The sequence below is a fragment of the Ophidiomyces ophidiicola genome (genome assembly GCF_022830035.1).
Source record: "Ophidiomyces ophidiicola strain CBS 122913 chromosome Unknown scaffold_2, whole genome shotgun sequence".
Lineage (NCBI taxonomy): Eukaryota > Fungi > Ascomycota > Eurotiomycetes > Onygenales > Onygenaceae > Ophidiomyces > Ophidiomyces ophidiicola.
The window spans coordinates 1,041,227-1,066,229 of NW_026054642.1; the positions used below are offsets into that span (position 1 = coordinate 1,041,227).

General features: G+C 47.0%; 11 protein-coding genes across 11 annotated transcripts; 6 read left to right on the forward strand and 5 right to left on the reverse strand.

Annotated features, from left to right (window-relative positions):
- Positions 1-186: 186 nt before the first annotated feature.
- On the forward strand, positions 187-2,202 carry LOZ57_000967 (uncharacterized protein; the record flags this gene model as incomplete). Its single annotated transcript, XM_049250061.1, has 1 exon — positions 187-2,202. The coding sequence occupies one exon, from the start codon at positions 187-189 to the stop codon at positions 2,200-2,202; it is 2,016 nt and encodes a 671-aa protein (XP_049111221.1).
- Positions 2,203-2,889: 687 nt separating this feature from the next.
- On the reverse strand, positions 2,890-3,655 carry LOZ57_000968 (uncharacterized protein; the record flags this gene model as incomplete). The annotated part of the gene is made up of 2 exons (XM_049250062.1): positions 2,890-3,456; positions 3,512-3,655. 2 exons carry the CDS (start codon positions 3,653-3,655, stop codon positions 2,890-2,892), a joined length of 711 nt encoding a protein of 236 aa, XP_049111222.1.
- Positions 3,656-3,976: 321 nt separating this feature from the next.
- LOZ57_000969 (uncharacterized protein) lies at positions 3,977-4,786 on the forward strand (the record flags this gene model as incomplete). The annotated part of the gene is made up of 1 exon (XM_049250063.1): positions 3,977-4,786. The coding sequence occupies one exon, from the start codon at positions 3,977-3,979 to the stop codon at positions 4,784-4,786; it is 810 nt and encodes a 269-aa protein (XP_049111223.1).
- Positions 4,787-4,856: 70 nt separating this feature from the next.
- On the reverse strand, positions 4,857-6,745 carry LOZ57_000970 (uncharacterized protein; the record flags this gene model as incomplete). The annotated part of the gene is made up of 5 exons (XM_049250064.1): positions 4,857-5,501; positions 5,567-6,074; positions 6,128-6,328; positions 6,385-6,470; positions 6,542-6,745. The coding sequence occupies 5 exons, from the start codon at positions 6,743-6,745 to the stop codon at positions 4,857-4,859; spliced, it is 1,644 nt and encodes a 547-aa protein (XP_049111224.1).
- A 1,474-nt stretch (positions 6,746-8,219) lies between these two features.
- LOZ57_000971 (uncharacterized protein) lies at positions 8,220-8,802 on the reverse strand (the record flags this gene model as incomplete). Its single annotated transcript, XM_049250065.1, has 2 exons — positions 8,220-8,320; positions 8,376-8,802. 2 exons carry the CDS (start codon positions 8,800-8,802, stop codon positions 8,220-8,222), a joined length of 528 nt encoding a protein of 175 aa, XP_049111225.1.
- Positions 8,803-10,720: 1,918 nt separating this feature from the next.
- LOZ57_000972 (uncharacterized protein) lies at positions 10,721-11,422 on the forward strand (the record flags this gene model as incomplete). The annotated part of the gene is made up of 1 exon (XM_049250066.1): positions 10,721-11,422. One exon carries the CDS (start codon positions 10,721-10,723, stop codon positions 11,420-11,422), a length of 702 nt encoding a protein of 233 aa, XP_049111226.1.
- A 964-nt stretch (positions 11,423-12,386) lies between these two features.
- Positions 12,387-13,919, reverse strand: SMI1 (Cell wall assembly regulator; the record flags this gene model as incomplete). Its single annotated transcript, XM_049250067.1, has 1 exon — positions 12,387-13,919. One exon carries the CDS (start codon positions 13,917-13,919, stop codon positions 12,387-12,389), a length of 1,533 nt encoding a protein of 510 aa, XP_049111227.1.
- A 1,535-nt stretch (positions 13,920-15,454) lies between these two features.
- On the reverse strand, positions 15,455-16,897 carry LOZ57_000974 (uncharacterized protein; the record flags this gene model as incomplete). Its single annotated transcript, XM_049250068.1, has 1 exon — positions 15,455-16,897. The coding sequence occupies one exon, from the start codon at positions 16,895-16,897 to the stop codon at positions 15,455-15,457; it is 1,443 nt and encodes a 480-aa protein (XP_049111228.1).
- Positions 16,898-17,593: 696 nt separating this feature from the next.
- Positions 17,594-18,365, forward strand: HRT1 (RING-box protein hrt1; the record flags this gene model as incomplete). The annotated part of the gene is made up of 4 exons (XM_049250069.1): positions 17,594-17,722; positions 17,770-17,848; positions 17,911-17,976; positions 18,052-18,365. 4 exons carry the CDS (start codon positions 17,594-17,596, stop codon positions 18,363-18,365), a joined length of 588 nt encoding a protein of 195 aa, XP_049111229.1.
- Positions 18,366-19,675: 1,310 nt separating this feature from the next.
- Positions 19,676-21,008, forward strand: LOZ57_000976 (uncharacterized protein; the record flags this gene model as incomplete). The annotated part of the gene is made up of 2 exons (XM_049250070.1): positions 19,676-19,823; positions 19,900-21,008. 2 exons carry the CDS (start codon positions 19,676-19,678, stop codon positions 21,006-21,008), a joined length of 1,257 nt encoding a protein of 418 aa, XP_049111230.1.
- Positions 21,009-22,766: 1,758 nt separating this feature from the next.
- On the forward strand, positions 22,767-24,805 carry LOZ57_000977 (uncharacterized protein; the record flags this gene model as incomplete). Its single annotated transcript, XM_049250071.1, has 2 exons — positions 22,767-24,175; positions 24,226-24,805. 2 exons carry the CDS (start codon positions 22,767-22,769, stop codon positions 24,803-24,805), a joined length of 1,989 nt encoding a protein of 662 aa, XP_049111231.1.
- Between the last annotated feature and the right edge of the window lie 198 nt (positions 24,806-25,003).

Consider the following 25,003-nt stretch of genomic DNA (forward strand, 5'->3'; position numbering starts at 1 on the left):
GAATTATGGAAACCGGCCGATGGACGCAAACTTTCGAGCACGCTGCACAATGTTGAACGCGCTTGATGGCTCATGCATTATAGCCTACTGAATTTTTTCCTATCAATTGATAAGTATTTGTATTATCTCAGGACTTAAACAAGTTGTATTCATGAAGCTACCAATTACATGACAGGTGCTCTCAGAATGGCGGCGCCTGTTCCTAGCGTCATAGACGACACGTCTCTAAAGAAATCTACCGAAGATGGCGGTCGTCTCATTTCAGGCGATTCTTCCTCTAAAGGCGTGCGTTTTTCTAACACTGTCGATTCATCTCACCCTCCGGAAGACCCCGCTCAGTTTTTCCTCAATTTCGCCGCACAGCTATCGACCTTCTCACAACAATCTGGGAAGAGAGAGCGTTTGGTACGGAGACTTCGACAGCAAGATACTTTGTTAGCGCGAGCGACTGATCGTCAATTTCAATACCCTTCTTACCTATCGAGGCGGAAACTGGCAAGAGAAGAGGAAATGGACCAATTGTCTAAAATCGACGAGCAGCTTGAGCAGCATAGAAAAAGCCAGATAGCATTTTCAAAAACCTTTGCTCGAATGGTGGCAAATAATGATATGGTCAGCCAGGTGAGGCAGGACACAGATACATCATTGGTCTTAGCACAGCGTGCCTTGAAAACCGCCGAAGCAGCCATAGCACAGCAAAAGAATATCAACGAGGAGACAACAATAAAGAATATTCGTTCTCAATTACAAAGCCAATTTGACAAAACGAAACAATTGGCTCAGTCATTATCAGAGAACACTTCACGTCTCAAGGAGATGTCATCGCAATATGACTCACTCAATACTCAAGTTGTCAATATAAGTAAGACTTCCGCCAAGAGCCCCAGTCGTGATATGCAAGATATGTCAAAATGCCTTGAAGCGACTGAAGAATCATTCTCTACCCAATGCCAGCTTCTTGAGGGCCGTATCAGTGAGCTAGAAAACCGAAAGACGACACCCTCGTCAGATCTTGACACCTTAAAATCTGACATTGAGAATTTGTCCCGCCAGCTGGAAAAACTTCGCGAAATCCAGGAACAGAAGGATAATGAAATAGATCGTGAATTCCAGCGGGTAGATACTGGGCGCGTGGAGATCAGTGACAAACTCAGTGCAGAATGCGCTCTTCTAAAGAAAGAGGTTGAGGCAAGGATTTTGACCTTCGAAGAGAAAGAGACCCGGCAAAATCTGAATGCCGAAATTGCCAAGATTCACACCGCCATCAAATTCCAGTTTGAACGTTTAGGAGCCCATGATGTGGCTGTAACATCTCTAGAAAGCCGTTATAATAAACTATCAAGTGAGCCGATTGTACGCCAAATGGTGGCTTCTATGCAAGAAATGTATCCTTATGCAAGTACGGCTCAGAAAGAGATTGGAGTACTTAAAGAGAACTTAAAGGAATTAACCAATAGGCTAAATGCCATCTCGGCCCAACTACAAGCTGCAGATGCTTCTCAAGCCGCCCTAAAGAGAATTCAGGATATCGAGAAAGCAGAACGGGCAACAATGATCAAAGATATGAATTCGGAAAAAAATCGAATTAGCAAATCTATAGAGGATGTAGTTGTCAGGCTGGGTGAGATGGAAAATATCACATCTGGGCACCTGGCGAAGGCTATTTATCAGTCCGAAGAATCATTATCGAAAGCGAAAGCTCTGGAGGAGCGGTTAAACATTGCGGACAAGCCAGAATCCTTAGGTACGCTTTCTGATACACAATTTAACTTGACGGCCGTCACACCACCCACTCGCAATGGAAGTGGAACAGTCCCTATAATAAATGATGAAAGTGAGAAGACGCGTCTATCCGGAACGTCTTCGACATCTTCACTATCTTCCTCGAAGCGTTTATTAGCACCCAACATACCAATCGAACCTAAAGGCCACCGCCAAGACTTCCGAAATCCATGGGAGCCTTCTGTCACCGGCCAGCCGAATGTCCGGTCTCCGGAAGCATATACCAACAATGAAGCACCACGCGCTGCGCCTTTTGGAAATGCGCCCCTGAGCCAGAGGACAAGTTGGCCCAATAGTGGTGATTCACTACAGCATCAAGCTTCATATCCGCGACTAGGGGGCGATTCTTACAGGCCTTACTATTCGCCGAGAAAGCGAAGACGCACAAATGGGATTTCTTCTTCAGATGACGATAGTTGACTTCGACAGCATGGGTATTACGAGTCAAGTCAGTGTCATTAGTTTTCCTTCACGAACAGAAGGCGTTGGGGGCCGCAGTGGGGTTGTGTCGCCCGCTCTTCCGGACCACCGTAGCACAGGTTTACTTCAATATCTATTAAAGAACTGCATATTAGCACCGGTTACCTCTACACGAAAGCACTTCAACTTAATCTATAACTACCTTAAAGGGTAGTAGTATTTATATATTGTATTTTTAATCAACGGCTTATCCGAAATTCATTGCCTTGATTGGGATATTCAGTGTATCTCTCCTTAGAGCCCAGTGGCGTCGTTCTGATATGTTATTCAGAAACATGGAGATACCCCATACCCAAACGACCACCGTGTCTTTGTTGGAATGACGTTGAGAAATTACCTCTGATTTGCTAACGTGATGCCATAGTAGTCGAATGGTTTTCCTACCATAGCAAATGCACCAGTCAAGAAATATCAGGTAGACACCCGTAGCCGAGTGACGTGCTTGGGCCTTGCACGCATGATTCCGTTCCCTCACTCTTTATTTTTTCTTACGCTGTGCGCCCTTCGCCTCCACAACACTGAGAAGTTAAGATTGTGTGTGAGTGTGTGTGTGTGTGTGTGTTCTGTTGCCCGTTTAATCCCTCCAGCTCGGTAACGTCCAGATACTCAACAATGAGTCCCACATTATTATAAGTCTAAGGCGTAGAATTTTTTTTTGGCATTAATGAAAGCATCGCCATCAGAACCATTAAATGCTTCATTTATAAAATCTTGAAACACTCTTTTAAGAGAGTCCAGTTTGAAGCTTCCACGATCGTAAACGTATTCAACCATGTAAGTAACCAAGCAGAGATAATGGACTTCTCCTAAATCCGACTTTCGAGCTAGCCTTGAGACGTTGATAAGGCATGCTTCCGTAAAGCATGAAGGGGATGGGATACGAACGAACGCATATTTAGGTGGAAGTGCACCACTACCGTATCCTACCTGAGGGCTTGGTAAACTTGGGTCGGCCGCGGATATAACATCGGCTATAGACTTTGTTAAATTAGGTAAATTTGGCAGAACCTGTGATTGCGGGTAGATTGATATATAGAGGTCATGATTGTGGAGGTGAAAATGCACGGCAGGGTGTGGATGTGTCCGGAATGGATCCATAACATAGCATTCAGCGTTGCACTCTTTCAAATCTGTTCTGCAAAGTGTCGCTCGAGCAGCTGATACTTTGTCATTAGGAACAGCAAATGCGATATCCTGGGGATATATCAGCATGAAGGTTTAATTTTCACCATTCACTTATGTATCTTACATTAGAGAGTGACGGGACTCCATAAATAGTCACAAGAAAGTTGCCCCACAAGACGTTTGGCACATCGTTGGATTCGAGAAGCCGAGATACGCGGGCAAGGAGAGGCACTCCGAAGGGAAAATCAAACAATTGCCCTGTCGCCATTTTTAACGGGTGGTTTTAAATTTCTAGCACGACCAGGTTAGGAGGTAACTAACTAGAGAGAGGTTGGTCAAAAGTGCAAAGTGCTTTTGTGGTCATGAAAAAAGGAAGAAGCTATTGATTAACTAGGTCCCCATGTGACTGACCGCTTGGGCCTAGAATCCAATTGAAACAAAGCAAATAGTTACCGGAGCCATGCATTAATTAGCTACTGTAGTACAACCGGATAACTAACCTAGGCAATCAGCTCTGTGTCCAATTTCTAACAACTGGCCGCCTTCGAGTACCGTGAATCAGTTATATGATAACTATGGGGGTTTGAAAATGGTTTGCTTTCAGATCCTTTCAGATCTGCATCTTGAATCCCCTTCAGCCTACAGTGTTTTTAGCATTCCCCCCAAATCTCAACAGCTTGCTCTTCTGGGAGATATAGGCAATGTTAGAGACCAAGAATTCTTTCCATTCATAGAAAAACAACTTGCCCACTTCCAGACGGTCTTCTTTCTCCTTGGAAATCATGAACCATACCATTCGAGCTGGGCGGAGGCTCGGAAGCAGGTATATGATTTTTCAAACGACGTCGCTTTGCGAGCGGCCTCAGATAAGCTAGGGAAATTTGTCTTTTTGGATAGGACCCGTTATGATATATCAGAAGATATAACCATACTCGGCTGCACCCTCCACTCTCATGTTACCGCTGAACAGGAGGAGAGAGTTAGTTTTGGGCTGAACGATTTTTACTACATCGATGGTTGGACGGTGGAAGCGCATAACTTGACCCACGCAGAGGACCTCAAATGGTTAAACGAACAAGTCACTTTGATCTCGACATCACAGCCGAAACGGCGTATCCTGATATTCACGCACCATAGCCCAATTATCCACGACAGCCGGGCGGTTGATCCTGCACACGTCAACAGCCCAATAGGCTCCGGGTTTGCAACGAATTTACAAGACGAACAATGCTGGAAGGATGGCAACGTTTGTCTGTGGGCTTTCGGGAATACCCATTTCAACTTTGATTTTACTATACCATGTGAAGCTGGGAAAGAAAGAAGGATTATAAGCAACCAAAGAGGGTACTACTTTAAGCAGGCCGAAGCGTTCGATATCACGAAAGTTATTGATGTTTAATGCCCTTCGAGATTATTCATTTGTTGTAATTCTTTTTTCATTCTATTGATAAAAGTCTATCTACCGTACTCTAAGTTGATCCAGAACTTGATATCTTTTTGATTGATTTCCACTCCATTCCTACCGAAGAAAGTAATGCTGTGGCAGCAAGCGCAACTCCGCAATAAATTGTCTTTGTCAATGCTAAATTGTACACCTTTAGCACATCACCCAAGAACCTCGGTCCAGCTGTGTCCCGGAAACCTGTTGCTCCTTTGTCGATTACAACTTTGGGGTCCAAGCCCGGAACGGAATTTTTAAGGCCTTCAAGCAACTTGCTGGTGAGCACATTCTGTGCTACAGATAGCCACACAGCGCCACCAAGGATTTGCGCAAATATAATGACAACAGCCCCAACCGGCACATCTACTGGTGCGAGAACTGTTTGAGCCGCCGTGTGAGACTGCTGAATGCCAAGTCCGGCACCAGCGCTGAATATGATCTGGTACCCTATCCATTGCGCAGCGGATGATGACACTTGCCAAGTTGTCATTAAGGAGGCACCAGTAACCAGCAAGGCAGCACCTAGAATCATAAAAGGAGTATAGTATCCCGATTTTGCAACGCCAATACCTGCAACGACAGAGAAGACTACAGTGCCGAGGGTGGTTGGCAGAATGCGGGTCCCTGAGTCAAACGCTGTAACACCTTGGATAGCTTGGAACCAGATGGGTATCTAGAGAACAATTAGTAGATGATAAGTAAAAGGTTATGCGAAGTACAAACAAAGTATTGAGTGACGTTCAGTGCACCTCCCGCATGGAAAACATAACAGGCACTTAATGCCACGCTCCGCTGCCGAATAATTCGAGGAGGCACAGTAGCACTCTCTTGCTTCCAGACCTGGATAATAACAAAGATTAACCCAGCTACTCCTGCTGCTGCTAGTAGAGCGATTGGCGGAGCGGTATTCCATTGATAGACCGAACCGCCCCATTGAAGAGCGAGAAGCAAACAAACGATACCTAGTACCAAAATAGTGGTACCAAAGACATCAATCTGACCAAGCTTTTGCTTCCAGGTGGTTGATGGCTTTTTTCCATTAGTCGGTGGGTGGAAGAATAATATCATGGCGAGTACAGCGGCTCCACCGATTGGCAAGTTTATATAAAAGCACCAACGCCATGTCATTTTTGTAGTGAATGCCCCTCCCAGTAAGGGTGCTACGACGGAGGCAATGCCATACATGCCGCTATATGAACTGACATATATTGGTCTCCTTCGGAGAGGGAGACAGCTTGCCAAGATACTATATAAGCATGAGTGAGTGTCCTTTGGAATGAATGGGGCCTCAGAACATACATGATAAAGCCGGCATTGATGCCAGCGCTGCCTAAACCCGCGAAGGCACGGCCTACAATGAAAGTACTTGAGTTTGAAGCAGTGGCACAGATCAGGGAGCCGACTTCGAAGATGGCAACTGAGACAAGGAAGACGTATTTAATAGAATAAAATGAGAAGAGTTTGCCGAATATGAGTTGAAAAGCAGCAAACGTCATAAAGCTATGACCAGTGAGCATGTCTCCGTTCTATGAGAGGTTTCGGTAGTCCCAACTTACTACGCAGATCCGTACCACCCAATATCATTTATGGAGTGGAAATCATCGGTGATTTTTGGGATTGCTGTTGTGATAATAGTTTCATCCTGAAAGTATTCGGGGTATGTTAGGCTGGTATGCGCTCGCAAAACACGATTCTCATGCGGGGTATCCCTACCAGAGCGACCAAGAAGACCGAAGCAGCCAGAGAGCCGACAATTACGGCAAGCTTCATGCCATGAGGATAATTCTCCTCCTCGGCATTCTGACAGGTGGTATCTAGCTCCAAATTCGTCTCGTGCTGAGAATTATCAGTATGTTTTGTGCCATTCTGTTGCTGTAGCTCTATGGACAGAGTCCGCTTAGTCCGTTTTGTAAACATTTTTTGTGAATCAGACGCTGTAGCTGTGTGGGATGGCTGTAGGCGTTTTGCCCCTGCTCACAGCAGGTGGCACATTATAGGCTGATGGAGCTTGGTTGAACGAAATATGGTCGTGGCAGGTTCCGGCGGTTCTTACTAACTAGTTTACCAAAGTAACCAGCCCGAGAAGAGAGCTTTTCCAGGCGTCAAAAGTGTCACATCCGCTCGTTCAGCCCCGACAAGCATGTTGCGACTTTTTGAGAGAAAACAGCCAGCTCGCAAGCCCACCGGCCAGCCGCGCTGCCCTTTCGTCCGGAGACAGCCCGGAGAAACAGAGGTGCCAAGCCCCCGTTTAACTACTTGCTGTTGGAATTCAGCGATATGACCGTGTTGGGTTGCCTGTTCCACGCAACAAACAATGGGTTACATGGTACAATGGGAATTTCGCCAAGCCGGAAAAATCAGCTCATTCTGACCGCAATTTACGCCACCATCCGTCCGTATGCCAATATACGCTGAAACCTTTGTGCGGGTATTGAGCACGCTCTGGCTGTGAATGCAACATTGGCTGGGTCTGTGGACTTGAGTATCTCGTACCCGGTATGGAGTACTGGCGACATCTAGGTAGTGAATCGAAGATGATCTGGTCCCCAAGACGTCTTTCTTGACTAACTAGTTACTTGAACGCGAGTTCCTATGGACTGTAACCATGTGGTCTCAACAATACAAAGTGCATTCGTGTTGCCAGAACTACATATGTACCTCTTATACATATATAACTAACCAATCCATACGTGAACGTTCAGCCATATAGCGCCAATTAAGCAAGGCGGCTCCCTAATACCCGCTAGCTACATCCCGCTGACCTAGGACATCGTATTCAGTATCCTAATCCTTTAGCCTGCTGATCACAATCGACCTCGTTTCCAGACTCTTTCGGGGCTGAGAGTCTGCTGGCGCACGCTCGTTTACAAATGAGACATGTGGGCAGTCTGTTTCCTTGTGAGCATACGGAGTATGTAGATATGTATAAGAATATCTGCGGCGATACTTACATCTGGCATCATTGCCTGGGTGGCTGTCATACATAGTCATGACAAGGACCTAAAAGTGAGCATTAGCGATATAAGGCTCGAGGTATATTTAAACCCATGCCTAAGTCTAGACATAGGAGTCTTCTATGCGCAGCAGCGGACTTAAAATAGCATACATCTGTTGGAGTTTGGTCCTCGATCCAGCACCTAGCAAAAATCAGTCGATATCATAAGAGTTTTGGCTTTGGAGAAAATTACCAACGCTGATTCTCATTATACGCCAGATAGTAGATTTCTCCCACTGAATGCGGGTACACTCGATCTGCCGCAATTAGATCTTTAGGGTCAATAGTACTTGCATCACAGAATGCAAGAGGATTATCTTTGCAAACAGGCCGAAGAGGGCGCCAGGTACTATCCTTATCAGCGCCGGGCATATAACAATGCCGAACGAAAAAGACTCACTTCATGATTCGAACACGGTATCCTGGCTTCAGATAGTCCTCTTGGCCTTCAAGTAAGTGGTTGAAGAAGATATCCGGGCCAGATTTCAATGTGACATCTAGTGGGATAATAAGTAATTCATGTTGTGCTAGCTAGAGAGTGCAGCAACAAACCATTGTGGGCGCCTCTGGCCCTTGGCTCCACAACTAACGGATTCAGGACATCGACTTGATCTCTCGGCGTTTCGTCATTCAACCTGGCTCTCAGATCATATGTATGAACGAAAACAGCGCCAAGCTGATCTTTCAACCACTCGGCCATCTCTTCACGGTGACGTCGTGCCAAATCAATCGTACTCACGTCCCACATAGTCTTGCTTTCTTGCTTGAAAATTTGAAATCCGTTTTTTGGTAACGTGTACGCAGGGTCGTTGGCAACATCAACGACTCTACGTCTGTGCTCTGTAAACTCAATATTATCGAGTCGATGGCCTCGGGAAAAGTAAACATTGCCATCACTGAGAAGTGCTCCATATGGTTTTTCGACTTTGTACAGTGGAAGATCTGCCAAGTGTTCAATATTTGCGAATATATCAGGCATTTTGATGCGGCTTGGGGTTCAATATAGATGATGTTCAAAGGCTGCTGTCGACTTGATATAATTGAGATATTGTGTGATTAGAAGGGGCTGTTCGCTCTTAAAATACACTCTCAAATAACGGGAGGGCCGGGGGAATCTTCTCACTTGTGACAGCTTTATTAAACAGACATGGTACTGTAGCCGACTGAGGGGAATTCAAAGCAAAAAAGCATTTTCATGGTATCGCAGTATGTAAAGATGCGCCTAGAAATGCCCAGGGGGCATTTGCCCAATTAAGAAGCTCCTCAACACCCAACATCCGATACGGTAACAATAAAATGTAATAAAACCGAGATGGAGCAACGGTATCATGCAACAAGCAAGGATAGTCCCGATATGAGGGGTTTGAATAACCGTCTCCGCTCGAGAATGGCTCGTAGGACGGATATAAATAAGAGGCTGTCGGTGGACATCGATCCTCAACTCCAGAGGAAAAGAAGAACAAATCACCTATTTTTCAGGTAGGCATTCCAAGCTTGAGTTGACTTATGAGGACTGACAGCCAAGCAAGAGCCACTTCAAGCCACAGTTGGTACTATTAAGCCGTCGACCATCCGCCCAGCATGCCCACCCAATCTTCCAGTAACTTCTTCACGGAAGTTAGTACGAAAAACATGCCACCCGCGACTGAAAAGGTTCAGGCATGGAAAGCATTTCATGAGCCCAAGGCAGAGCTCGCAGACAGTGGTTCTGTTATAGTTGAGATTCCTAAAACGGAAGAGACAGGTGTGAACATACCCCCATTCTATCGAATCTATCCTCGTATGCTAACAGTAGAAGGCGGTTATCTTGGTCGATCTGCCATGACTGGCTCTCTCGGAGGCTCCTAAGATGTGCAAATATAAACATAAACCGCGGGATGCGGCTGAGAGAAAAGAAGAATGATTCCGGGTTGGGATTTGGGTATAGCTCGCTACCCTGGTATGTTGGGGGAAAGGGCAGAGACAAATTTGGATATTACAAGGGTATCACAGTCATTTCAGAGCTAGTAGTCAACAATAAATTTGATACGAAAGGGCCCAACTTTGTAAGTCAGAGCATTATGCTCCACAATCAAAAAGGGTCACATAGATGTGTTGTTGAATGTATTGGGGGTTCTGAGTCACTATAAATGCCCAATGATAGTAAAATAGGGGCCTTCCACGCAATTGTCACATTTTCATCTCCCTCAAATGGTAGATAATGAAAACGGGGGGACTAGTCAAAGGAAGTTTTCTCAGAGTGGTGCATCATAGAGGATGAGATTCGGCTTGGGTTGGGGCGAGCACTAAGCACAGCCTAAATCTGTCTTCCTAAGGCAGCATCATCGGCCATGCGTCTAACAATGTGTAGTGGTTGGCTGACTTGCCATTATAACTAGTGGATGCTTGTTTGCACTTCAGGAAGAAATTTGCGGGATTGGAACGAATGTAAACCTGGGCTTGGCGTAGTTAACTAACTACGAAGTACGGAGTAGTTAGTTAACTACAGCTACTCTGCAAAAGTTTGTGCGAAATCTTAATTTTACATGTCCCAATGCAATGATTTTTTACCATAATTTTAATGGAATTAATTACATTCTGTGGTTGTGCTGTTGCTTTGAAATAACTAATAGGGTTGTTGGGCGCCACCGAGATTTTGGGTGTTCCGCACAAACTTTTGCGTTAGTACTTTAACTACCCGTGACCTTGCCAAGCCTCTTAACCTGTTCATGAGGTTCACCCGCCGATAGATCGGGTAGTTTGGGATGCCAAATAGGACGGGAATATTCCGAGCTCAGTCACTACATATATGTACGGAGAACGAAATCGAAGTATTGCGCTGGCTGAGAGGCTTGAGACTCTATTGCCATCGTTATAGTACCTACATTTTGGATTGAGAAATTGACCCTGCCGCACTCATGGCGCCATCCCCTATCCGTGATGAGGACGATACCGATGCCCTTCTTGATGCCCTCGAGGAGGAAGACGCAAACCTAAGCTATAACACCCAGCGGATTGCACAGCTAAAGGCAGAGCTCTCCTCCGCTAAGGCCAGCCAATCTAACCCTTCCTCCGGCGGCGTCACGACTCTCCTCAACAACTCCCCACTCCCCACGCTATCGAATGACCAGGCCGTCCTGGACTTCACCACCCAGCTCGCCCACTGCATTATTCATTTCTTTCACCCGGATTTTGCACGCTGTGGGGTTATGGACAGGCATCTCACCCTCCTCTCTGACGCACACTCGAGCACCGGCGCAGCACGTTTCGCACGTGTAGATGTGCGCAACGTCCCGTTTATAGTCGAGAAGCTCAAGATCAGAGTATTGCCGTGCGTTATTGGGTTCATTGATGGGGAAGTTACAGAGAGAGTAGTCGGGTTTGAAGGCTTAGGCCCTGGCGGATTGGATGGGCTGGGGGACGACTTTGAAACGGGTGTGTTGGAGGAAAGGCTTGTACAAAAAAGAGTGTTGAGTGCTGTTAAAATTGGTCGAAATAGGCCGAACGATGACGATAGTTGCAGTGATGAGAGAGGTCAAGAGGAGAGGACAAGAGGCGGTAGGAAAACGATCAGAAGCAGCGCAAAAAAGACAAACGATGATGATTCGGACTGGGATTGAGGAGAAGATTCTAAGATCGAAGAAAACAGCTAAATGTACAGATGGTGGATATGAAAATGCTAGCCTGCATCTTCTCATTTTACCGAAGACACTTGATCGTTTGGCGAGCAATGTCTTGATCAAGGAGACCACTACACCGGGTTTGGCATGTCCCGAAGGCGTGTCACTCCATTCGATTACATACGTACTAGAAGTAGGGATAACCTAACGTGAATATCCCAAAAGAAAATGGGAACAAACTTCAAATACCTAGCGGAGAACAAAAGCAGTGTCAATTACGGGTGTGTTGCTGATATTTTGGACTCAATGCATTCTGCTAACTTTACATCGTCAATAAAATAATACATCTTTCAGCAAAAGCAGTAGCCCGGAAGGCCCCGGCATCAAATCGCACCAGGGTTCTTGTTTTTAGGAAAAACAATACCTAGATATCAACATTCTTTTTCTTTTGTGTTTCCATGGCATGCGTTCGTTAATCGGTTCGGCCTCTGTAGCAGGGGAGAAGGCTCGAAATGTAGTGACCATGGAAAGACTCATGGGGGAAAGCCAATGGATAAGGCACACGAAAGGCTGCTCAATTGTACATACAAGTTAGAATAGAAGCAGAGAAAAACGGAAGATAGAGGATGGCAACAAAAGCAATAGAGTTCCCGGGAGAAGAACAAAAAAAGGGCTCCACAGGAAGAATGCCAGGCAGAACCAAATTCCACAGCGCATAGCCGCCGAGATGACCTGCATTGATAGAGGGATTAGAAACATACGGTTCGTTGTGTGCGTGTATCCTCGATCAATTCGTATCAAAGAGACACGGAAATAAAAAAAAAGCTGGAGGAAGGGGAAAGAAAAGAAAAAAAATCTATGAGGAATCGTAATAAGCAACATGAATGAGGTAGGGTTGGATATAAGACTTGACATTTCCTAGCGAAAAAAAAACCAAACTCCACCCGCAAAATTCAGTGCGTGATCAAATGGCAATGTTCTTCATTCCCTCGAGTTCAAGAGCATCGAGCCCAGCGGAAGACCGGGGTGTTGATACGCCGCTTTTTGATTTATCCGCCTTGCAGGTGCGTTTAGTAGGGGTATGCTCAGCATCGACATCCTTCTTCGCATCCGAATTTATACTAGGCTCGGCCTTGACAGATACAGCGGGAGAGGTAAGATCAACCAAATCCGAGTCTTTCCCTTTAGCTTTATTCGCATCATTAGACTCATTGTCTTTGACCGGTGAAGTTGCCTCTTCTGCAACTCGAGCCAGCGGGCTAGACAAAGCTATACCTCCTTTGGGACTACCGTTGGGTCCACGGCCTGGGAATCTGTGTGGCGAACGGCCTCTCTCCTCACTCGGAGTTGGGCTGCCGTAGGGTGAGTCTCTAGTTGTTTTTCCATTGACGGCAGTATTGACGCCGAGTCCACCCTGCCCGGGCCGTTTTCTCGGCGGTTTACGTCCATGCTTCTGGTCACAGCGCCAACGCAGGATCTCCAGATATGGAGGATCAGCAGTTTTAAACGGTTTTAGTCGCAACTCGTTGGAGTCCTCGTCAACGATGACTTTTCCAGAGTGGAAATCATCTGCCGCTGTGGCCAAGAATGCGGCCCAGGACCGAGCAATGACATATTTGCAGTCATAATCTCGCCCAAATAGAATAACCTGGCCCCATTTGCCGGCAGGTCCAGGTGCGAGGTCTATCGCAACGTTATTGCCTCCCCAGTCACGTGCAAGAGGAATCCAGCTTGGGTGAGCATATGCCTTTTGAATAGCTCGAGGAGGCTGTGAGTCTTGTCTGTCAAGGAGCTCCTGTCGCCAGAGCGGGTTCAATTGACTCTGTGGAGCAGCAGAGCTGGATGCCGAGGTACCTCCATAAGCCTTAAGAGGAGGCTGCGGTCCTGGTATCGTGGCAGTGCTTAGAAATTCCTCATTAACTGTCCTCCAGTTTTTCCACTCTTGAACAATTTCCTCGCAATCAAGGAGCATACAGCCGAACAAGACACCAGTGGGTAGGCCGCCCCGTTCTTGACCATCATGTATCATCAGTGACTCCCGAACCTCTAGAGGGAGACTGCAATCCAACTCGTGTTCTAGCTCATTCACGTCATTCTGGGTGCAACCTTCACACAATTGATCAAATAGCTCTTCATAGTTATGCTCGCACCATTTGTCTATCTTTTTCCAAGAATAGGAGACCGGGGGAGGTGGTGGAGCACCATCGTGAAAACTCTGCATCTGCACACCTTCCTCCTGGTCATGAGAGCTTCTTTGTTTAGACCTCATCCCTGGAGAGTATGGCTGGGTAGGAGAGGTAATATTGTCCTGAGATTCTGACCAGCGCTGGGACTGCTTCGTCGAATCCTCTTCGAAGGACGTGGTGAGGTCCGGTCTGGATTCAATGGCACTGGTGACCACGGAGGTGAGAGGAGCGTGGCGACTTTGGCTGAGGGGAACATGCTGGCCAGTACGATAAGGAGAATCGTGAGAGGCATGCCTGTCATTTGAAGTCATGGTGTGCCAGAAGGAACGCCATGCCGACCCGAAGCTACATTATTTAGTACGACGTTGAGAAGCGATATTCGCGCGTCAGAGTGGACTAGTCAGCACTTACGACGTCATGGCTGGGATCGAGAACGATTAGTCCCAGCCGATGTGAATACGAAGGGACGGCGAAGAGCAAACCAGCGAGCGAAGCCGTAGAGAATGACAGCGGGAGCGGCGTCGAAGAGTGCCTCGTAGCTGCAGGAACAAGCCAAGGCGCAGTCGAGTCCCGAAGCTGGCTGGCACTGAAGTTTTCAGGGGGCACGCGTTGCACAAATCCAATGCGCGCTAGATGCCGCAGAGCGCCAGCGACAGAGCTAGAGAGCCCGAACGAAGCGAGAGACAGAGCAACGGGAGCCTGAACGAGGGAGGGAGGCACACAGAGCGGTCTCTGGGCCTAAGCGCGAACCGGAGATTTGTTGGCAGGAGAAGGACGAAGTTGTTGGCGGCAAAAAATAACAATCACGTTGATGTGGCTGAGCGGCCGTAACGACGGCCAGGCCCGGCGCCACACCAGGCTAACCGCTTTCTGCCTGTGGCGCACCACCGCAATTAAACTGCAACAGCATGGTTGTAGCCGAGCAGCAGCCCGTGGGTGGGGATTCACCCAGGCTGGGTGGGTGGTTAGCAGATGCCGGGTAGGCCTGCACAGTCCGGTAACGACAGTGGTTGTGGTTATGGCTAACCTAAGCTAAAGAGCGTATAATACATACAGAGGCATAGAATACAGTACAAAGGAAAGAGGCAAACGAGTGTGTACTGGTGGGAAACACAGGAAAAGCCGATATTAGCGAGCGCGTGGACAGTAATGTCAGGGGAGACATGGTGGGGTTAAAGCAACGCCAGAGTGGAGTAGGTATATAGAGAGACAAAGGGAAAACATATAGAGCCAACACCACCCACACCCGCAATCATGGATGGCAAGGATGTAAAATCATGACAGTAACAGAGGGACTCACAGTCGATAAACAAGAGCGCAGCCGAAAGCAATGTGCTGTCTGCAATACCAAGGTGCAACCCATCCAATGGACGGGCCGCACCGGGCAGAAAAAACCATACTCAAAACCCAGAAAACCCCCAAAAGAATGCATCACGCCGCACAGCATGCAATGCCACCACCGCTTTGCAATTCCGTTCAAAATCGCAGATGCATGAACCTTCCAACTCGACGCCATACCACAGGTAGAAGGGCAGCCTAGAAAAGACACGACAGCAAAATGATGTGCAGGCGTCAAGCATAAACCAAATCATTCAAACGCCATGAGCTCTCTTGTCAACTGAAAAACGGCAAGTGAACAATGCCAGTAAATTCCGAAAAAAGAAACATCAAAGAACGTCAAAGGTCTCGAATATCAACCGAAACGCCGCCCCTGGTATCACAATAAATATATTGCACGAACAATGGTTAGAACCGTCATCGCTCATATGCAGAAGACAATCGCAATCAAATGACTCGAGAGAAATTCATTCACACGATCGGACTCCACTCTCAATCACGCTAAAGTCTAACTCATATTATTACCGTTATGCCCGTCGCTCACGCGGATTTTGAGTAAGCGCCGTAAATCGTCCTCCATTTTTTTAGTGTCAGAAGGACCTATTCTGGTTGAAACACCTTGAACAGGTCGCTTCTCCTGTGGTAGCGAGGAAACTGTGCGATTTGGTGTGGGGGAGACGTAGGTCCCATGTAATGTAGAATGTGCTGAGTGAGAGCGGTGGGGGGAGGGGTGCAGCGGTGAATAGCGATGATCACTAGGTCGAATTCCCGCAATCATCCTGTCTCCAGTAGGGGGGGGAAATGTACTTTGAATAGCGGGGCCAGGGTTACCAACGGAAGAAACGCATTTGAAGGGAACGTTTTGGCCTTGAAAACCTATATTTCGGGGGGAGTTTTCAGTTGATGCAGGTGTTAGCGTGCCAGGGGGAGGCTGCGGATGATACTGCATATTTGCTCTAGACTGTGGGCTGAATAAGGGGGAGTTGTTACGCGGCCCAGGCGTCATTGAGAGTGGCCCTTGTTGGGTAGAATTGAAAAGTAGTAGTTTCAGGGCGTCGGACTTCGCCTTTCTTTCTATTTCATTGGAGGCATTAACATCACCTGGCGTCGAAGGAGAACTGGCAGACCGAAGTGCGTTCATTCTTTCTTTATATGAAGTAGCAAATGCGGGGCCGATAGCCGTTATTTTGCTGCTGGGGGTTTTCACTGACGGTTCAGAATTCTCCAAATCAAGGGGAAATACGGTATCAGTCATCGTAAGGGGATCCTGGGAAGGCCCGGCTTTAATAGTGTCCTGGTGCGCCAGACTCGAAGGCCGAGGTGTACCATCTCGACCACCAGCATTATTTCCTCGCCTAGATTCCATTGCTGCCTTGAATAAGAAATCTAGAGGCGACGAAGTATTTTTATCTTGCCCCTCAAGGAAAGAAAGGGCTGGTGTTTTTGTGGGCGTAGAGTTGCCGGGATGGTCTATGTCAGGTGACTCATCCACGACACGGGTTTGGAGAGGAGAATCTCCTTCAGGAACAGATTTCGACACAAATGAAGGTACAGGCAATGCGGACGGTGCTGGAGAAGCGTGAAATGTCGGTCCCGCATAATGTGGGCTATCGCGAAATGTCAAAGGTGACGGAACTGAAGGTTGGGACGAGGTGTGACGATGACCGGGCTTTACATTCGTAACATCGGCTTTTGCCCGGGGCGAGTTTGCATTTGAGTCCTTCTTATTACCCCGCTCTTTCTTCTTTCGCGATCCGCCCTCAGCGCCAGTGAAGGAATCGATGGTAACATTTGCATCGTTGCTCGAGATGGGACTTTGCGCTTGTTTGCGGGCTAAGGAGGATGGGTTGTTAGGGGCCGAGGGTTTACGCGTAGCGGGCGTAGTCGTGCGCTTGGCTTGTTTCCTGGCATTTCGCGGCCCTTTGGGTGTAGTTGGTGGTGGGGTAGACATCCCGAGGGAAGTGGCTTAATAAATATAACAGCCTCTGGAAAATTAAAGGAAATAACACGGAATAAAGGACGCTGAAAGGCAAAAAGCAAGACGGAAAATAATCAATTCAAAAAGTGCAATGAAGAAACGCAGCAACAAGGCTTGATCACGTTGTAGAGGAGGTTGGGCTGGTCGTTGGAAGCAGGCCTTTTTTCCAGGAGCAGGGGTCTGGTGATCGTAATGAAAGGGTAGTAACGAGTGAATAAATCAACGCGGGGAGGCAAAGGGAACGTTCCCTATACATATTCGTAGTTTTTATAGAGGGTCTTATGAAGTGTAATGGGCAAAAATCAACAAAGATGGTGTAAAGTGTTTCAAGATATGCTATTCTACGGTCACTTCGAGTCGATGATTCAGGCGGCGAAATAGCTAACTAGCTTTGATGAGTCAGCCGGGAGCATGCCGCTGCTATGTAGTTAAGCAACCTAAAAGGGATTAGGCTTCAAGGCCATCAGATTACCTAATTAAATAGGCGACACGCTTATTTTTTGATGAGGTCAGCATTGGTGTCATACAAGGTACGCGGGCATCACAGGTTCCCCCCCCCCCCCCCAACTTTCAGGGAACTGGACAGCAACTTGGGCTTTTACAAATTTGGCATGATATTTTGCCCTTCTGTTGCTTTCAACTGTCTGCAGTGACATCGGATCTCAAGCTATGGCGGACGTTGAGATGGTAGATGCCCCCACGGCGTCCAAATCGAAGGCTGCAGCTTCAACAAAAGCCTCTAAATCGGGCGCTTCTGAGGGAAGTTTAGATGCGAAGAAAAGATTCGAAGTAAAAAAGGTATGCATATTTTCAGGCTACGTTGAATGCTGCTGACTCTTTTGAAGTGGAACGCTGTTGCGCTCTGGGCGTGGGACATTGTTGTAGACAACTGTGCTATTTGCCGGAATCATATCATGGACCTGTGTATGTTACGAATGTATTTTTTTTTAGAAACCTGTGTGATGATCTAATGCTGTGACCGATAGGTATCGAATGCCAGGCAAATCAAGGCTCCGCCACTGCAGAAGAATGCACCGTTGCCTGGGGAATTTGTAATGTATTTTATTTCCGCAGCCCCCCATGGACTTACAAGTATCGATACTAATTTATACTCATATTTCTCACAGCATGCCTTCCACTTCCACTGCATCTCAAGGTGGCTGAGAACCCGGCAAGTTTGTCCTTTAGACAACAGAGACTGGGAGTTCCAAAAGTATGGTCGATAAATATTCGATCAAATTCACGCTTTCTTAGAGTTTTCCACGGTACTGGCGGATTCATAACGTACAAGATGCGTTTATGGCTGCTCAATGACGGTCTCCTTATATGTTTTGCGGGGTGTTACGGCGACAACGGTCAATATGACAGTAATGATAAATACTTTGCCCTTACGTACTTTCCATGTAGCTTTAAAGAGATTAACTGTCAGTCCTTCCGATAAAACAGAACTATGCATGCCTTTTGCAGAGTGCATGGCTGTATGCGCTCTAGCCATCCCAAGACGTGTTGCCTAAGCAACTTGTAACTATTTTACAGTGAGTTCCATGTCGGCCCCAATTTCAACTCCTATAGTGCCGATTTGCCTATATTCATTGTTTCTTGATATCCCCCACCACAATTTTGCCGCCTTGGGCTGGTTGTAAGGCCGGAACAAACCAAGGTTCGGGATGCTTGTTATATATAGGCCACGATGGTACCACAAGTAGAGCTGTGACCACAAACCCAAAAACCCCGATTAATACGGTAATAAAAACATCTTGATAGATATATCCGGCTAAGAACCCGACGGCCTACATGCAATACCCTGTCAGCAAAGGGCGAGAGTTGATTTCAATGTTAGGCAGCGGTAGCGACGATATAAGGACCATTTAGGTAGGCACGTACACCAAAGATGATAAGTAGAGTATTGCTCAGCAATTCTGCAAGCTGTTGTCCGTGAAAGTCCTATAGAGGGAAAGACAATTAGAACGAGCTGAACGCTTTTGGAGGGGTTAAGGCTAGGGAATTTACTATCTGGGCCTCGAAAATATCTTGAAGGGGGGCAAGAAGATCGTCCATCCCGAAGAAAGCACTTCTCTAGTTAGTGAGGCCTCAATATGGTTTCTCGTCCCTCGTTTGCACAGCACTCTTGAGCTCCGTGAAGTCTATGGTAGATCTGGCGTCAGGTCACATGCCACGCGAAACTCTAATTGGTTTGGAGCTTAGTTTACCCCCCCGTAAACTCAAATAATGCTGGAGCATTGACTTGTAAATGTTGACGGAACAAACAGGAGAGGAACGGTGGCTAGTGCGGAGTACTTCGGTCGGACAATGCATTTGCTATATAAGATACTCTTCAAAGCCCTTTTTCAGTTGTAGCTTCTGGTGATGCACATCACCATCCCCTCAGGAGTGCCCCTTGTCATTCTTTATCCAAATTAGAGAAACACGATGACCCCTAAAGCGCGGGATCTTGCCTCTCTTGATACGGAAGAGCCTAGGAATGTTCGTCATATGGCCATCAAGGTAAAAAACGGGTACCTTAAGACGGCGTTGCCCATGTTTTGTTTTAATGACAGTTCTGACTCCAGACCCGATTGTGGGAACGTCGTTGCATGTTATATAAAGCGCGTATGCTACCTGCAAGTTTACTTGATCGTAACCATAAGCTTGAGTTTACTTTTCCATAACAAAAAACGTTGAGGTTTTTCTTGGTATTGTATCATAATAAGTCATTTAAAAATTGAAGAAAGACGAGTTTTTTTCTTGGATATGATAGCACCGAAGATTAAAAACGAGTACGACTTGCTGCTCCCAACGCTGCCAGGAGAAGAACTGGCGGGAACATCTCAAGGGAATGATTTCGACAGGCCACCAGAGACGTGGATCCTTGACGAGCTAGAAAAATTCAACGTCATAGGTTGGTTTCCATGGGGTATATCATCTAGAAGCCGAGGCTTAAGCTGATACATCTGCATATGGGCATATGTTTTTAGATGTTCAACATCCAACAATGCCGAATATAGAAGGATCAATACACCCAATATTTCAGCAAAATAAATGGCCAGAATTAATAGATTGCCCGGAGAGATATTTCTCATTCCAGCCAAGCCTGATATTGGCCACAAAACTGCTGGAAGTGGGCCTTCCATTCCTAGCAGCGTTGATCCCTAGGCTCACATTGGATTCAACAAAAAAATATATAGAGGTCATTGAAAATGTTCAGAATGAGCAATTACAACATTGCATTGGAAGGCTTAACCTGATAGCCCAGCACACAGAGTGGAAAGAGAATTCGATCATGTGGCCACGACTTGGTCGGCATGGTGTTACAGTACCAAGTAACGGAGGCATCAAGCCAGATGAAGAAGTAAGAGATGATGAAGATATTGAATGCTGGGAAGAATCAACACAACGCGATATTTCTCAGGGACTACCCTGCCGTAAAATAACTGTTTATCTTGCCAGTCAATTTGGAGATGCTTTAGTTGACTTGCGAGAGGCAGAGCCTCCCAGCATGAGGTATTCTCAAGCTGCTTTCATGTGCGCAGTAACTCTCGTTCACGAGGTCGCACATGTAGTTTATGCTGCTGACTTTTCAAACAAACCTTGGCAAGGGGAACCCCTAGTGAGGGACGAGGTGTTGCCTGAGCTTGGGACAAGTCTAGTCGCCTGGTTATTCAAGGGGTGGATTCCTGAGTGTATAAGCATTGATCCAAGTGGCAATGAAGATAAATTATTCCAATATGGATGCTGCTGGTATAAACAGCGGCGTCGACCGAGAGCATACCCACGGTACAACACAGTGCATTCAATGCCAATGTCGTACATTCAAGCTCTCCTGAGTAAGAAGAGGTGGGACAAAGTCGGTGAGCATGACATACTGACCTACTCTACTCACATTAGGGAAAGTCTCCTCGAGCCTCCTCTACCCTTTTACGAGGGCACCACAGCTCGCACTGCAAAAAAGGTAAGCCGGTTTCGCTTTGACAGATCTCCAGCTCTGATGCCATACTTTGAGCTATGGGATTACCATGATCCAGATTGGGACAGCACATCTGCATTCCTCTCCAGAAGAGAGGACTCGCCTTCTCTGAAACTATAATTCGCGATGCGAAGGGCCATGAGAACGGCGGTCCAGCAATCCGCATTTCCCAAAATTGAAACAAGGTAGATCGTCGGATTTCGAGCCTGCCGCTCCGCGCATCAACCTTCGGCCCATCCCACGCCTTGAGCTGTCATCATTGAAGCAAACATAGGGAGCTCAAACAGGCTTGGCACGTAACAGCCAAGGATATGATGTAAAAGGGTGAAAATGTTGAGCTCAGCATGTCAATTCGTAATGAGAATATCAAATATCAGAGTGGGAAAGTAATACAGCATGAACCACAGTCAGTCTCTAGCAGTGGCATATCAGGAAACACAATTGGCTTAAAAAATACCTCTTCAAAACCTGATAGACCCGATAGCGAAAATTCCGAGTATCTTATCTCTCAAAGTTCTGTGGAAGACGATAAGCGGAGGTTAAGGGGTATAACAGACCTGGATATGCAATGGTGCAACTACCGGTGGATATGGGTCCCGTCAGAAGAAGTAGGAGATTATAAGACCTAGATCCTGAGATGGCCGAAGGGCTCCAAGACAATAAAAAACAGCGGGGCCTGTAAAATTATTGGGCAAGTCTCGCATCATGTCTAGAATCTCAGTTCTGGGGGCCAGGAGCAGGCGGTAATCTCAATCCTTTAGGATTGCTTACAGAAAACACCGACCGTCATTTGTCTCACAAGACATATTGATGGCCTGGGATTCAAAAGCAGTCTAATCCGATGGTCCATAGCAGCATACGGAGTAGCTGTCCTGGGCTGGTATGCTGTGGAACGCCACCATGCGGCTGATCGGACAACAGCTGTGACAGGTTATTCAACCCAAATCCATGAAAGCCTGAAGATGAGTAGCACCGGCTAAGGATTCCACCGCTGCGCAATTAAACGCGGGCCCCAAAGGCAGCTATCGGCACCCCCGGCCGGTGTTTGTTGTTGTTGATGTTGCTTGATCCGCAAGGCTGGTGGCGTGGCGACCCTTGTTTCATGGTAGTTGGGCGGCTGGAGAGCGGCGTGGTGTTCTCCTGAAGACAGCTAGCGTCGTATATAGTTCCACGCAAAATACCGCTCATTCTAGAGCCGCTGTAGCAAATAGCTTAGTCACCAGGCCGCCCGCATTATGTCAGCACCCCTCGAACGAGTTTTTCTTCCGAACTTCGATCCAGCCCTCTCGCCTGCAGAGTTTTATTCTATCCGTCCAACCATCCTATGACTACACCAGTCATTCGTGCATTCTATCTTACTTGCCAGTATATTGGCTACCATATCGTACCTTCAACAACCTATACCGCTCTGGGGTTAACTTGACAATCACGCACTTGTTCCGACACAGGACAGCGACAGTCCGCATTCTTCCACCCGTCCAGCCGTCGTAACGACTCTGGAGCACCCAGGCTCCTTCTTCTCTAAGACATTCAAGTTGGCGGGGATTAACTACGCCCAGTACTCCTTCATTCACCCTCTTCTGGGCCCAAAGTTCCGGGTCTTCGGCGGAGGAGATACTCGACCTCCATAACTGGGCCTGCAACAGTTCTGTGACTTGACTATCAAATAGGTAAACAGCAGTTGTAGCCGGCCCTTTACTAAGGGCTAGGCTGAAGGGGAACCGACCCGGAGCGCTGTTTCGCGACGCGCCTCTCAACCATATCCGTTTTGGATAACTCAGACGAGTGAGCGCTCCCGGGCGTTCGCTCCCTCCTACAACAACAAGATTATCCGGCAGAGTTATCCAGCGTTTAAATCCTTGAAATATTGTATTCACAATGAGCGAATCACCCAGGTCGGAGAAGTGCCAAACTAGGTACAGCACTCCTGTTCCCGAACTTGACGATCATCGCTTTCAGCCTGAATCGCTACCAAGAGCGGATACGATGGAGAATACCGCACCGAGGCCAAATATCCCCCAAGTTCTTACATCACATGCAGACGAGCAACCTAGTATCAGCCACGTACGGGATGCCTTACTAGATGGATCTTTGAAAGTTCGGGATTTTGAACAAGCTATCGTTGATGATGACCATTCAATTCAAGAATTTGACCGTCTGGGAGGCAGACGTCCGTCTTTGAGCCCTGCAGCGGTGCGATCCCATAGGCGCAATAGGACGAATCAAGATGCAGTATCCATCGCATCCTCGAGATCCTCATCTCCCCCTAACTCAGTGGATGCTTTTGCTGAACCTCGTCGTCGCGAGCGTGCAAATACTCTTGACACACAGTGCCCGGCAGACCTTGATGCGCTCTTGAACCGTACTGTATCTGCCAGTACGCATCACCGACGACCAACATTCAGTAATGAAAGCGCTGTTCGAGCGGATAGTGTAGACCCACGGGTCAACATGGGCGAGGGTGGAGATGTCTGTTTTCCTGCACACGAAGAGCTCAGAAAGCCGTCGCTCATCGATTTTGAAGAGCTTGAAGAGTTCGCTGCTTTGAAGAAAAAGGCGAACCCACAAACCAACGGCCCAACCCGGCGCAAGCACAGTATGAGCTCGCAGAGTAAATACCCACGTATATTCCATGATTTGCGCCCCAACCCTCAAAAAACTGAAAAGTCACATACAGGCGTGGAACCGTCTAGCCCCTTGGAATCTTCATCAGAGTTTGTGGACAAGACTGACACTGTTGCTGCACAATTTGGGGGGGCGCCTGTAGATGCCGTTGATGAGAAGAGGTTTCTTGAAGTACTTCAGAACGGCAATGATCCAACCCGTTTCAGTTTCTTCTCTTCTGAATTTGAAACTACAATCCATGCTGCTGAGATTGGTGATTTAATACTTCCAGGCGACAATTTCCGTGACCTTTTCGAGCTTGGCCCAGAAGGGGGAGTTTGGTGGCTAGACGTCAATAACCCAAGCAAAGATGAGCTTGGTGCAATTTGCCGTGCATTCTCGATCCATCCCCTTACTGCTGAAGATATTATTACCCAAGAAGCCCGTGAAAAAGTTGAACTATTTAAACAATATTACTTTGTTTGCTTTCGGACTTTCTATCAAGTTGACAAGTCCAGTGAGGAATACCTCGAGCCTGTTAACGTGTATATGGTCGTGTTTCGCGAAGGAGTTCTCTCCTTCTCGTTCATTGCCAATCCTCACGCTTCAAATGTTCGAAAAAGAATTGGGAAGTTGAGGGAATATGTTTCTTTAAGCAGTGACTGGATATGCTATGCTATGATGTGAGTTCTTCAGGTCTCTTGTTGACATTGTGCATCTAACGTTTGTCTAGCGACGATATTGTTGACAGCTTTGGACCCGTCATTCGTGACGTGGAGAGGGAATCTGAGGCGATTGAAGATCATGTCTATGTTGCCCGGGTGGAAGACTTCAACGTTTTTCTACCCCAAATTGGTGGTCTCCGGAAGAAAGTTATGAGTCTTATGCGTTTGCTTGGTGGTAAAGCGGATGTGATTCGAGGCTTCTCTAAGCGCTGCAATGAGCAGTACTCAGTAACTCCACGGGGAGACATTGGCCTTTATCTCGGTGATATTCAAGACCATGTCGTTACTATGATGTCGAACCTTGGTCACTTTGAAAAGATGCTTGGTCGTTCTCACACCAACTACCTTGCCCAGCTCAACGTCACCAATATCATGTTGGGCAATGATGTGAATAGGATTCTTAGCAAGATCACTTTCCTGGGTAGTATCTTGGTCCCGATGAACTTGATATGTGGCCTGTTTGGTATGAACGTACCAGTACCCGGCGGTGAGCGTGGAGATTTAACCTGGTTCTTCGGTATCCTCGGCGTCATTTTTGGAATCATGATTCTCTGTGTGATAATTGCTCGCAGGTATAAGCTACTCTAAAGTCCGCCTCTTTTGCAGATGATATGTTTCGATGTTATTTTAGTACATGTTTGCTCTGTTTTAATATCTTTTGCCTATTCGAATGTTTAATGTGTTTGGTTGTGTTGTATTTAGTTTTGTCTATTACATAAATATGGAAGAACTGTACAAAGTTATATCAAACATTGCCAAAATACCACCCGTTCAAGCTGACTCCAG